Genomic DNA, 14,659 nt, shown 5'->3' on the forward strand with positions numbered 1-14,659 from the left:
GCCTGGTCTTCAGAAGTGAGTTCCAGGACAGCCAGGGCTATTACAGAGAAACCCTGTCTCGAAAAAACCAAAAAAAAAAAAAAAAAAGTAGCTGGAGAGGTGGCTCAGTGGTTAAGAGCGGTGACTGCTCTTCCCGAGGTCCTGAATTCAATTCCCAGCACCCATTTGGAAGCTTATCTGTAACTCCAGTTCCAGGGGATGTGATGGCCTCTGTGTACCAGGAACACACTCAGTTCATATATAAACACACAGCCAAAACACCCATATACAAAAATAATAAAATAACTTAAGTGATATGAAATATATATGCAGCTTTGTTTATGTCTATATCTAAAATACCTAGGAACTTTCTCACTTCTTACTAGTTGTGTGGCTTTAAGCAAATTTCTTAACTTCTGTCCTGTAATTTCCTCAGATGTAAATAAAAATTAATACCTAGTTTATTGGGTTTCTAGCAAAATGAAATGATAGTTTTAGTCTTGTGAGACAGGGCATCTACATTACCCTGGCTTCCCTGAAGCTCACAAACATCTTGCTCATGTCCCTCCCATCTAAGTATCGGGATTAAAGGTGTGTGCCACCATGCCACCTACCTAAATGAGTTCTTTTTTTTTTTTCTAAAGATTTATTTATTATTATATATAAGTACACTGTAGCTGTCTTCAGACACCAGAAAAGGGCGTCAGATCTCATTATGGATGGTTGTGAGCCACCATGTGGTTTCTGGGATTTGAACTCAGGACCTTCAGAAGAGCAGTCAGCGCTCTTACCTGCTGAGCCATCTTACCAGCCCCCTAAATGAGTTCTTAACAGAGAAACGCTTACAAATCTTCCTGGCACATAGTGAATGTTTAGTATACATTAGCTATATTAATAATCTATAATTGATGTATACATGAACGCCTGCTTGGTTTTCTTTTTGAAAGCCGTAGCTAGCTAGCTTGAGATCTATTCCAGTGGTTCTCAACATTGGTTGGATATTAGAATCTCTTGGAGATTTTTGTCCTTATTCAAAGTGATAGGATAGAGGGCTGGTGAAATACCACGAAGGCTAAAGGCTCTTGCCACCAAGGCTGAGGACCTCAGTTTGATCCCTAAGATCCACATGAAGGAAGGAGAGAACTGACCCCTGTAAATTGTCCACTGAACTCTATAGCCCTGTAGGCACAATGTTTTGAATGCCTACCCTTAGGTTATTCCAATGCTGATTTTTTTTTTTTTCTGCTTTCATATCTTGTTTCAATCTGGACAGGACACCGTGATGCTTATGCCAAGAATCTCCTGTCTCAAGTTTGTGTGAACATTTCTTAGGGTTTATTCTCTGCCTTGTCAGTCAATGCTGATCACCCCAATGGCTGGGCAGAATAGAGAATAAGGTGGAACATCCGCCAGCCAGAGGAAGGAGAGAGGGAGGTTAGATCAGCTGGTAGGATGGAGGAATTGGAGCCATGAAGAAGGTTCTGAAGAACCAGATCAAAAATAATATGCAAGTATCATGGGATGGGGCTGGGGAATAGCCAGATTAGCTTAAAAGGTAAAGGTTTAACTGCCCAGCTATTGAGGTGCAGTTTTGAATAAATCTTATTTTTTCTGTGTGGGTATTGGGGAATAGCATAATATAAAGAAATACAGCCACCTGATTAATTCACTGTTTATATTAATAATTTATTTACATAGCCATACACACAAAGGAAATAAACAAATATAATAGAACTTCCTTTCTTTCTTTCTTTCTTTCTTTCTTTCTTTCTTTCTTTCTTTCTTTCTTTCTTTCTGATGTGTCTTGGCATGGTGGGTTAAGCTTGTAAGTCTAAAACTTATGATGTGGAGACAGGAGGAGAATTCAGGGCCATCCTTCATACAATGAATTCACCAGGTACAACCTTGGCTATCTTTGGAACACAGTTTCCTTGTGCTCTCAGAAAATACTTCCCAGAAGATTTTACCTTAGTGATGCTAGTCTCTTAATCACCATTAATTTTTTTAGCTCCAGCTAACCAGCATCAATTGTCCCGGTAGTCCTTTCTATTCTGGACTCTAAAGACAGAGCCACATGGCAAAGCTGCTGAGTTCTGCTGCTTGCTGGGGCTGGAATATGGTTCCCTTATTCTTTTACGAGCTTTCTATTTTCCAACTCCCTCACTGCCTAGGGTTGGCTGTCCTGGAACTTGCTCTGTAGACTGACCTTGAATTCAGAGATCTACACGCCTCCTAAATGCTAGAAATTAATGGTGTGGTCCACCATGCCTGGTCCACCATGCCTGGATTTAGCTGGGCAAAATCTTGTCCCAAAGTCTTACTCTGTTGTATTTATTTTCTAGAACATAGAATTCAGCTCCATTTCAACTTCCTGGTACCCCTTTAATACTCAAANCATATATTTTATATTTTTCCTTTCTAAGCTTGCTATGCTTATTATTCAGAATGCTCTTCATGAGACTTATCCAGAAAACAAAGTCTCTGCTGAGCTTTTTTGAAATTTCTTTTGTCAATGCAATTAATCCAAGTCTCTTCACCTTAGCCTCAGGGAAACTTTTAAGATAAAGCCAAAAAGCAGCCAAATTCCTCACCAAAAATATCATAAGAACAATCTCTCGGCCACTTCTCTTCTGAGACCTCTGGAGCTAGACTTCCACAGTTCAGATCACCCTCAGCAACAAAGTCTTCTTACTTCATTCCTACTAGGATGGCCTATTAAGCCCCACTTAAAGCATTTCACTGCTCTCTAAATCCAAAGTTCCCAAGTCCACATTCTTCCAAGCAAAAGCCTGGTCAGTCCTAGCACAGCAATACCCCACTCCTGGTACCAGCTTCTGTCTTAGGGTTTTACTGCTGTGTGTTCATATGACCAAGACACCATGACCAAGGCAACTCTTCCAAGGGCTACATTTAATTGAAGCTGGTTTACAGGTTAGAAGTCTAGGCCATTATCCTCAAAGTGGTAGCATGGCAGAGCCCAGGTAGGCATGGTGCAGGAGGAACTGAGAGTTCTGCGTCATTATCTGTAGGCTGCTAGAAGACTGGCTCCCAGGTTCCAGACCAAAGTTTCTGTTGTGCTTACAGACGACCTTTTTCTCTTTCCTTTTTGAGACAGGATCTTAATATAGCTAAGCTGGCTTTGAACTTAACTGTGTAGGGTATGATATCTTTGTGGACTTCTGACCCTGCTGCCTTCCATATCTGGAATGCTGGGATTACAGGCATATGCTACTACATGGTTGTAATTTTTTTTATTTGTTTGGTGGGTACTGGGATTCAAACCTAAGACCTTGTAAGGCAAGTGTTTTACTTTTGAGTGCTATCAACCAACCCTAAGAGTTTTCATTTTCTTTTTAAATTTTATTTATCATTGCTTATATGTAGGTGCTGATGCATTGTGTCACGGTGCATATATGGAGACGACCAGAGGACTCTGTAGAGTTGGTTTTCCCCTGACTGGGACGTTCCAGGGTCGAACTGAGGCTCTCAGGCTTGTCCAGCAAGGGCTACCTTACTACCTCACTGGCCCTGGGCAGTTCCCTTCAGTATACTCCTATGGTGGCTCCTTGTCACTTTGACCTAGGAGCTGGTGTGCCTGTTGACAGTTCTCAGTGAACAAGAATTTGGTAGGTGAGTTTGCCTGCTAGTCATTACAGTACCTGCGTGCTTGCACCATAGCTGTGGGAATCCTGGCCCAGAGGTGATCTTTCAGCTTGAGCTGTGTATACATAGAACCTCTTGGTGGTAAGTTGTCCACACTTTTCCTTTTGCTAGGACAAAAGATCCTCCTATCCTCCCCCTATAAAGACATCCTATCCTCCCCGCTCCCTGGTAAAGCCAGGACTTAATACCTACCCCTGAGCCATGATTTCCTTAGGCTATTTGTTCCTTTTTGGGGTGGGGGTGGTTTCAAAATGTAGTTTCTCTGTGTCGCCCTGACTGTCTTGGATCTAGCCTTTTAGACTAGGCTACCCTTGAACTCAAAGAGATCTGCTTACCTCTGCCTTCTGAGTGCTGAGACTAAAGATGTGCGCCACTACATCTGGCTCTCTTACTTTTTGATATGGTTCCTGATAAATTGCCCAGGCTAGCTTTGAACTCATTCTGTAGGCCAGGCAAACCCCAAACTTGATGTCCTCCTGCCTCAGCTTCTCAGCTAGAATTACAGCCCTCTGCCACAAGCCCGGGTGTGTGTGGCCTGGGGGACAGAGTCAGCTATGTGTCCTTTGCATATTTATTCTCTTGCTCGGTGGTACTTTTTCTATGCCAGGACATCTTCAAAGCCCCAAATCCTAACTGAATAAAACAGCCCAAATCTCTCCCCTCATTGAGTTTGCTGACTGATAGGTACCTGTGCATGCACTTGGTAAATCGGATGTCCAGTAACAGAATGTGCTAGGGAGAGCTAGGGATTTCTGTGGGTGGGCTCAGTGTTAATGAGAATGAATGTCATATTCTTTGTCAAAGTGTCCTATGGGCTTGGACAGAGCTGTGAGCCTGTCAGTATTAGGGAGAAGGAGGCTGGGAACCAAGAATGAATAGCCCGTGCTTTGGACCTCTGACCTCAGTGGTTTGTAAATAACTGCCTGGGATCAGCAGGGATGGCCCCAGGGCAAGCTGAGTGGCCCTTGAGTGAGTAGCAGAATTGACTTTGGAGGTGAAATTTGCCCAGGCATAGGGTGAACTGTAAGGGTGTTCAGCATACATAGGCGAGGGTCTTAGATGAGAGCACAGGTCTTCCAGGGATTTATTCTGTTTTGTGTGATCTGTTTGGCTTCCCCTTTTGTTTATTTATTTGTTTTATATACCAGCTCCTGCTCTTTCTTCAAGCAGATATATTTTAGACTTCCATGTCTCTTACTGGTGGCAGTGTCCAGGGGACAAGTCCAAGGGACTTGTAGCTATTCTGTGTCACCATAACCAGCTCTGACAACCAGATCTATGGTTAGATAATGATAGATCTGGTATATAATAGAGAGATAATGACTAAATCTGGTGTGCGCCCTGTGCTGGCAGACCCACTGGCACGATTTCCCCTGTTGGCATAGAGTTGGTCGCAGCTTCTTGGTTCTTTGTATGCAGAGCCAGCCCATCTTGTCTCCTAACTCTCTGTCTTGTAACAAAACCAGTGGCTTATAAGCCAAATGTTTTGTTTGACTTGCAGAAATTATTTTTAAAAATTAGATTACATTGCAACACATTCATGTCTGTAATTATACTTAAAAATCTGGATGCCTGACTCTTTGAAAGATGATGTAGAGTTTAGCAATTTCTGTTCTGCATTCTTGCAGTACTGGCGTTGAAACTGAGGCTATGTGTGCCAGGCAAAAGCCTGGCCAGTGAGCTACATTCCCAGCCCTGTGGGCTGAATGCCTAAAGTCAGGAGCTTGTTGGATCTGAGTAGGTGGTGATCTGCTCCATCCTTGAGTAGGGTAGCAGGCAGGGAAACAGAATCAAGTGTCTGTCTGTCTGTCTGTCTGTCTGTCTGTCTGTCTGTCTGTCTGACTGACTATCGTGAAGTAGGACCTCACTCTGCTTCTACTGTGTGGATTCCAGACGTCTTAGTGAGGGTTTCATTCCTGTGACGAGACTGTAGTTGAACCAGTTTAAACGTGTCCCTGTCTAGCTTACAAATGAATGAGACCCAGACTATGGTTATTTCATTTGGCTTTGACAATTACTGGGGGTAAACCCTAATCTACTTTTCTAGCTGCTGGCCTGGCGACTTCCCCAGTGGCGTGCCCCAATTACTTGCTGTTTCTCCCAGCCATTGGCCATGGCTCATCTCTCATGGTGGCTTCCTCCTCGTTCTATTCTTTCTTATTTTCCTTTTTTTCTGCTACCCCCAACCAGGTAACTCAAAACCCACCTACCTCTCTTCCCTCCAATAATTGGCTATACTATTTTTATTTAACCAATAGTTTTTAAATTAAGGAAAAGGTTTGCACCACAAAACTAAACCTATAGGTATAGGAGTTAGTATTACAATACATAGCAACAGACCAAAACTCAGGAAGAGACACCGTAACCAAGGCAATTCTTATAAAGGAAAACATTTAATTTTTTGATTTCTTGAAACAGGGTTTCTCTGTGTAGTCCTGCCTGTCCTGGAACTCACTGTAGACCAGACTGGCTGGCCTTGAACTCAGAGATCCACCTGCCTGTGCTTTCTGAGTGCTGTAATTAAAGTTATGTGCCACTACCAGCTAGCATTATGATTCATTTTATTTTGGAGTGCGTTTGTCTGTCTCATGTATATGTATATCCATGTGTGTCTATATTCAATTTTATTTTAACTTTTAACTTAAAAGCGATTCTTGTCAGGTAGTAGTGGCTCACACCTTTAATCCTGGCACACTGGAGGCAGAGACAGGTGGATCTATGTGAGTTTGAGACTAACATGGAAGGCTGCAGGCAGATAGGGCGTTAGAGGAGCCAAGAGCTCTACATCTTGATCTGAAGGCAACCAAGAGGAGACTGCATTTCTACAGTGGGCAGAACGTGAGCATAGAGACCTTAGAGCCCGTCCCCACAGTGACCCACTTCCTCCAACAAGGCCACACCTCCTAAAAGTGCCTTTTCCTATGGGCCAAGCATTCAAACACATGAATTTGTGGGGCCGTATCTATGCAAGCCACCACCCCAGGGTGGAATTGAAGTTGTCCGTCATGGCAGCAAACTCTTCTACAAGTCTATCTTTCTAGCCTGGGATTCGGCTCTCATTCAGTAGCCCAGGCTATCCTCATATATAGCAGACCTATCAGTATAACAGCTCTCCTCCCCCAGCTTTCTGAGTGTCAGTATTACAGGTGAGCCGCCCTGCTGCTTTAGAACTTGCTAGTTAATCTCTCTCTCTTTTTTTTTTTTTAAATTTATTAAGATGTTTTTATTGGGACAGTGGATTAAGAACCCTGCCTGTTCTTCCAGAGGATCCAGGTTAGGTTCCTAGCATGCATATATATATATATATGTGTGTGTGTGTGTGTGTGTGTGTGTGTATGTGTGTGTGTGTATGTATATATATAAATATATATGTATATATATATAAATATATGTGTGTGTATATATACATCTTAACAACTCACCCATCTGTAACTCCAGTTCCAAGAATATGACCCTCTTCTGTCCTCCGCAGGTACCAGGCACGCACGTGGTACACATACCTACATTTAGGCAAAACACCCATGCACATGAGTAAAATAAATAAATTCTTTTAAAATTAAATTTTTTATTCCATTTAATTTTGTGTGTGTGGTGGGTTCATGGTCTGCTGTTACTTATTTTTATTTGCTGGAGGGCAGAGGGGAGGAGCTTGGTGTTGTCATGACCCAGCCTTGGAGGACAGGGGACACCTGGTAGGGAGTCAGTTCTCTCCTTCTATGCGTGGGTCCCAGGGATTAAATTCAGGTTATTGGGGTTGTCAGGTGTCCCTTAACCCACTGAGCCATCTCTTCTGCCTTATAGACTACTGTTAGTTGTTTGTTTTTTTGTTTGTTTGTTTGTTTTTTGAGAAAGGGCCTCTCTATTATGTAGCTCCATCTATGTTGGAACTCAGGCTAGCCTTGAACTCATAGAGATCCACTTGCCTCTGCCTCCTGAGCTCACCCCATCCACATAGTCTGATCTATTTCTTGCACTTCTGACATCTACCCACTAGATGGCAGTATCATCTTGAAACTGCATCCCGAGTCCTTGTTTTCACGTCTTGTATCACATCACTTGGCTGTGATTATTCTACCGGCGTCCGTCAATCAGATCCAGAGAGATTTGAGTGCTACGCTGGCTTTGCTGGCTTTCCGGTTTCTGTGCACACTTCCATACCGATTGCTCTTACGTAGAGACTGACAGACGTCTTCTCTAGGTTGTAGGTGGTTGGTGAAGAATGCCGTGAATCTGGCGGGAGTATTTGTACTTGGAGGACCATGCGTTTCTCTGGTTGCTTCTTCTGGCTTCACTTGGCTCTGAAGTCCTTACATGGAAGATCTAGTCCAGGGACAGTGGAGAGGCATGGGTGCTGTGGAAAGACTGGGGGCGTGGGGGGGGGCAGTGGAGAGGCGTGGGGGCTCCCACAACTGAAGACTGCAGTGATTGGGAAGTCCTTCTGTCACAGCACTTAGACTTCTGGAAATTTGGGGCTATAAAAATTGGAAGAAATTACTACCATTTAATTTACTATAGTCTGAGACCAGCCTCCTGAAGACAGGTGAAGCTGTGTTTGCCCTTTAATGTCCGTTGCTCCAGCTGTAGCCAATTCTTAGCTTCCCTCCTTCTCTTTATTTTAGGGTTCTTAGTAGCCACCCCAGAAGGCAAGAGCAGAGTACCTTCTCTTCCTCAAAGCAATAGAAATAGACAGCTTATGGTGAAATGGAAAGGGGCTAGTGAGATGGCTCAGTGGGTGAAGGGCCTTGCTACGGAGCCTGACGTCTGGAGTTCAAGACCTCCCTCTACCGTGGGAGGAGAAAAGTGACCCCCCCACCCCCACCCCGCAAGTTGTCCTCTGACCACATCCATACTATGGTGTGCACACATAGTACTTTTGATCTATTTGTCTTTGAGACAGTGTCTCACTTTGTAACCCTGGCTAGCCCTGACCTCATTATGTAGATCAGGCTTGCCTTAAACTCTTAATTATCTGTCTGCCTCTGCCTCCCAAGTGCTGGGAGTAAGGCTGAGATATTTATCTATACTAAGGCCCTGATTTCTGCGCTTCATTCGTTAGCCAGTCTAAATATGTAGACTTAAGATGACATCTAACGTTGTCCTCCAATGTCCACGCATACATGCGAATACCTGTAGACATGAAAACATGCTTATTCACAGAAGAGAGAGCTGCCTGTTAGGAAAAGATTAGGACAGTCAGTGTAAATGACTTCCAACCAACATCTCTTTATCCCTCAAAGGGAAACTTGGAGCTTAGGTTCTTTTAAATGGTAGCATGGAACATTCTGTCCTATAGTCTTGGCCTACTGAGTAAAACCAGTGTTTTCCGGCTCACCACCTATGGCGCTGGCTTCCCATAGCTTTGCCACCTGCTGAGTATTTTTATTTGTCCCTAGACTCCAACTGTAGGTCTCAAATGCCCACTAGCCTTTAGACCATCCGGTAAATAGCTTGACTGCATTGGCATGAAATCTGCTCTGGGCCTCAGCGTGCTCCCAGCTGATAGTTTTCTGTCACCTTCACAGTCCCCAAAGCTGAGTCCACGTAGCTGTGACATCTTCTATGCAACTCCTGCAGATGGGTCTAGAATCGGTTAGCCTGTCAGCCACACTATAATCTGCTCTCAACTCTACTGGCCGGGCCCTGCAATGGTAGTTTCTTTCTAGTGCCTCGGCTTGCAGCTCCCTGCTCCATTTCCAGTTCAGCAACCAGAATGAATTCGAACAGTGTACGACCGACCATGTGATCTGTGTTCAAAACCCTGTCATGGCCTCCCTTCACACCAGAATAAAATAGTCTCTGTGCTGGCCATCACTCCTGGTTTCCAGGTGGCCAGCAGGTGCCTGCTCCAGGTCCTGGCACGTGCTCATCTTTTTGTCAGTTGATTCGAGGAAAGCCACTGGCCTGTTGTGAGCCTGTGCTTCATTTGTGAGTGGCATACAGAATGCCTTCCTACTTGACAAGGGGGTTGTCTCAGAAGTGCCCACCTGTTCTACTGTTGTTTTTCTTTCTCCTCCTTCTTCCCCTTCTCTTCCAGCCAGTTTTTGTGTCTTTCTAGTAGTGACACACCATTGATTTTGCTTAGGTTGAAATAAGCTTTGGCCTACCACATGCCCCTCTGCCTTCCTATCCCATCTTTGTTTTTGAGTCAGGCTGGATTCAAACTCACCTTGTAGCTGGCAATAACCCCACACTCCCAACCCTCTTGTTCCTACCTCCCAGTTGCTGGGGTTAAAGGCTTTCACACCATGCCCAGCTTGGCCAGTAGAGTGCATTTTGTACTCCTGTTGTCTGACCTTGGCCCTCCAGTACCTTGATTGACAGCCTAGAGGGAAGGGAGTGGGAAGAAGAGGTGAGCCTGGGAACTTGGCAGCAGAGCTCAGAGCTTGCCCTCAGCTCTGTCCTCATAGCACAGCTCATTGTCTTGATGGGGAGCAGCAAAGGTGGGGACCACAGGGACGTGGACACCGGCAGCTGCCAGGCAGTCTGTTCTTGTTTTACAGCAGAGCTGCCTCCATGGTCCAGGTCAAATCCAGTTGAAAACCAGTAGCAACAACAGAAGAAACTCCAAAACTATGGCCTATTCTTTTTTTTAACTTTATTCTTGTGTTGAGTAATGCTTTGAAAAAAACAAGGTCACTAACTAGAAATAAAATTTGGGGTAAAACAGTTTTTTTTTTTTTAATTGAGACAGTCTTTGCTATGCACTAACGTGCCTGATACTTATATGTAGCTCAAGCTGGCCTCAGAGGCCCAGTAATTTGCTTCCGTCTTGTTGAATACTGGGATTTCAGGAGTTTCCCCCATACACCCAGATTTTATTTTTTATTTTAAGACAGGCTCTCTTAAGTTGCCCAGGCTGACCTTGAACTCACTTGTAGCCCAAGCAGACCTTGAATTTTTGACCCTCCTGAGTAGCTGAGCCACCATGCCTGCTGGCCCTTAAGATCATGATAGTCACCAGGCTGCGTCTTCTGCAACGGCGATTCTCTCTTAATTGTTGAGCTACGTCTTCAGCCCCCAATTGAGGTATTTTAAACATCTCCCCCTGCACTTGCCTGGCTCAGTCCTCATCGTTAAAAGTTAGAGAACAATCTAAGGTCAGTTGAGGGAAGTTGGTGGGAAGGCCATGAGACACGCACCTGTTAGATAATGTCCGTCAGCGAAGGTGGTTTTCATTTCCAAGAGATGTATCCAGTGCTCTGCCTCACTTACGCTTGCCATGAAGTAAGTGGTAACTCCTTCCACCTTTTCTTTCCCTCTAGGCAAATCAGGGATCGACTGAAGAACCAGGTAACTCGGATGCAGGAGCAGGTACCTGGCTTCACCCCTGGCCTGGCGATCCTGCAGGTACTGGAGCATCTTATTCCCGTTAACACCATTCTTACCTAGCCTCTTCACAGCAGTAGAGGCTGCAGCACTTCAGACCTGGGCCTCCCACCTTGTGAAACCTCAGACACACCCATGGCTTCTCACTGTGGGCTCCCTTCTCTGGAGCCCACTCTGGAGCCCAATAACTCCAAGTTATTGATAGGAAGTAGAGTCTAACAACATAGAGGGTAGTATCTACCCAGCTCTTGTGCTGCTTAAGGATTATTGTAAATATAAAGGCTTTTACTTGGGAACTAAAGGGTCAAAGGTGGGGTAGAAACCCTGGGTTAGGATTAAAAATTTTCAGCAACACTGGCTGGCCCGAAATTCCCTACGTTGCCAGGTTTCTAACTCAGAGGGCTCTATCTGCCCTCCTGTATACCACCATGTCCCTCCCTAAAAGATCTTTATTTTTAATTATACATTATTTATAATTTAATTATTTTTAAGTACCTGTGTAAGTGTGTGCCCTTGTGTAGGTGTGTGCACATGTGAACGCAGGCAAGCCAGTGAGTCCAGGAGGAGGGACCAGATCCCCTGGAGCTGGAGTTAGTGATGGGTATGAGCTCCCCAGCGTGGGTGCTGTGAGCGCGATTCTTCCTCTGAACCGCTGAGCCAATGGAAACTCTTGATATGTTAACATAAACATTATGGAGAGAGAACCGTGTTTGAGACAGGCCCTGCTTTGTACCCCAGGCTGACATTGAACTTCAGTGTACTGAGATTATAGGTGTGCACTACCATGCCCGCTTTAGAACTCTTCAATAGTAAAATTTGGTGAGAAGACATGCATTACCTGCGGAAAACTTAAAAACAACAACAACAAAAAAAAAACAACCTTACACATTCATTGACATAGTGTGTGTGCATGTGTGCCCTATCGCTCCTGTGGGATTCAAAGGCAGCTCCAGGAGCTATCTTAGTCAGTGGTACTGTTGCTGTGACGGTACCCCACGAAGGGAAATGCTTGTGTGCCCTGTGTATGCTGGGAGAAGTCAAGAAAGGAGCACACACTGGCATGAGAAATGGAGGCAGGAGCTGATGTAGAAGCCATAGACGGGTGCTGCCTACTGGCCTGCTTGCTCCTCATGGCTTGCTCAGCCTGCTTTTCTGTAGAACCCAGAACCACCAGCCCAGGGATGGCACCACTAATAAACAAAGGGCTGGCCCCTCCCACAGTAAGAAAGTAACGGATGGGCATTATAGTGTATATGTATAATCCCAACCCTTGGGAAGCTGAGGCAGGAGGACCACTGGCAGCCTGGCCTATGTGAGTGTGAGGGCAGCTGTGGCTATACAGCAAAACCCTATACAAAAAAAAATGCAAAGTAAACTTGTTGGACTTAGTAAAAACTACATCTGGAGGGAAAAATACGGCAGAGAAAAATGCCCTGCACCAAAAAAAGAAAAAAAAAAGAAAAAGAAAGAAAGAAAGAAAAAAAAAGCCGGGCGTGGTGGCGCATGCCTTTGAGGCAGAGGCAGGCGGATTCCTGAGTTCGAGGCCAGCCTGGTCTACAGAGTGAGTTCCAGGACAGCTAGGGCTATAAAGAGAAATCCTGTCTCGGAAAAAAAAAAAAAAAAGCCCTGCAGACTTGCCTATAGCCTGATCTTATGGAGGCATTTCCTCAATCGAGTTTCCGTCCTTGGTAACTCTAGCTTGTGTCAAGTTGACATAAAGACTACAGGAGTCATTTCTCCTTCCACTGTGTGGGTCTTGGAGAGCTGGACCCCTTCTGTTTCCACATTGGTCTCCTGCTATGTGCTGTTCTGATTGAAGAAAACCAGTCTGGACCTGTAGATTGGTGGTAGAGCACTCACCTAGCATGTAAGGGACTCTAAGTTTAATTTTTAACATTCTCTCTCTCCCTCCCCCTCTCTGCCATCTTTCTTATACACCCCAGAACCACCTGCCCATAGGATTGCACCATCAACAATGAGCTGGGCCCTCCCACATCAATCACTAATTAAGAAAATGCTCCACTGACTAGCCCACAGAACAGTCTGGTGGGGCCATTTTCTTAATTAACGTTCCCTCTTCCCAAATGACTCTAGCTTGTGTCAGGTTGACATGGAATAGTCAAGAGTCAACAGTTTTGGGTTTTAGTGGTTTTTTTATTTGTTATTTGAGACAGATTTGGTGGCCACAGTTTACGGCCTTGGACTTATGACCATCACCTTGCCCCATCCTCCTGAGGGCTGGGATTGGCAGTGTGTAGCACCAGGACAGCTCAGTTCAGTTTTAGAAAATATTTGCAAAATACTGAAGCCTGAGTAATCACTGTTGGTTCTTTCAAGAAAAGTTGGTTTTCTGTGGAAGAGCGCATCTGGTTCATCTGGCAAGGCAAAATAACACAAATGCTTTGCCTATTAATAGCACCGAGCTTCCTTCACAGACAGCAGGGGAACTGTGGGAACCTCCGGATTCTTTACATAAAATCCTCAAAAGACGCCCAGGTTGAAGTTTAATAACATCAATGGTTGGTGTTACCCACCAAGAGCATTCCTTAGTGAAACTGCCGTCTGTCTTTCCTGAGGGACCATGGCTGGTAGATACACGGAGAATAGTGGGGTTGCTATGGTATCCTTGGTCTGTGCTGCCACCATCAGACTTGCTGCCACCAGCAGACTTGCCCACTGTTACTTCATACCACCAATACAAAAGCCAACCCAATTTAAAAAAAAGGAAAAAAAAAAAAAGACAAATGACATCATACTCTATAAAGGTTGTCAGAATTTAAAGTGGCATTCCTTATGACAAACCTTTGCAAAGCGGTTCACAAAGGGACAGTCGTCACACATGACTGCTTCCTAACTGTATCATCAAAGTCTCTACCAATATACTATAACTTTACAGAAAACCACAACCACCTCATACAGAAAGCAGTTCTGCTCAGCAGTTTACTGCCTGTCCAACCGTAGCCTCACATCATCATTTCCATGCAAACACTTGCTATCTATCCCTAGAGCTCTTGCCTCAGCCTCAGGCACCACCACCACCACCATCCAGACACTCCCTATATAGCCCAAGCTTACCTTGAACTCCTGCCTCAGCCTTAAGTGCTACAATTATGGGTTCATGAGGGAATATTGACAAACTCTGGTTACCTTCTGTGCAGTTTTCTCTCTGATCGAAAGATTCATCCAATAGGGAGGCAAATAGTTGCTGAGGCAGATGTCCAGATGGGTGCCTGAAGGATTGATTGGGTGGCAGAAATAGCTTGCATTTGAAACTTGCTTCAGAGTCACCATCTTCCTTGTCCCACGTTCTGTCTGGCCACATATGCCACTTAATCCTTTGTAAACCTCTGTCCCTTATGTATCAAAAACTCAGAACAAGTGGTAGTTAAATACCGCCTCCCCTGACCCACTCGGCTGTTTATCCACATCGCCTTAGCAGAGCAGAAATACAGAAGGTTATGGCTGTGCCTGGTGTGCTCTGTGTGTGGTAGCTTTTTATTTTTATTTTTTAAACCTCCAATAACTAAGAACCAAAGATTTGTGTGGTGGGTGTCTACCTGGTACATTTGGGGACTGGTTACTTCTTAACTCATTCTTACTGTTTTTGTGGGAAGAACTGCATGCCTTAGGCATGAATTGTGACTCTGGGCTGGAGGTGTAGCTCAGTGACAGAACACTTGCCCACTATGCA

General features: G+C 44.7%; 1 protein-coding gene across 1 annotated transcript in view; it reads left to right on the forward strand.

Annotated features, from left to right (window-relative positions):
- Mthfd1 (methylenetetrahydrofolate dehydrogenase, cyclohydrolase and formyltetrahydrofolate synthetase 1) overlaps positions 1-14,659 on the forward strand; it is a 64,483-nt gene that overhangs the window by 4,486 nt on the left and 45,338 nt on the right. The window contains exon 2 of the mRNA XM_021178764.2: positions 10,905-10,989. Coding sequence (XP_021034423.1) covers positions 10,905-10,989 — 85 coding nt within the window. The remainder of the gene's footprint in view (positions 1-10,904; positions 10,990-14,659) is intronic.

This window comes from Mus caroli, chromosome 12 (genome assembly GCF_900094665.2).
Source record: "Mus caroli chromosome 12, CAROLI_EIJ_v1.1, whole genome shotgun sequence".
Taxonomy (NCBI): Eukaryota; Metazoa; Chordata; class Mammalia; order Rodentia; family Muridae; genus Mus; species Mus caroli.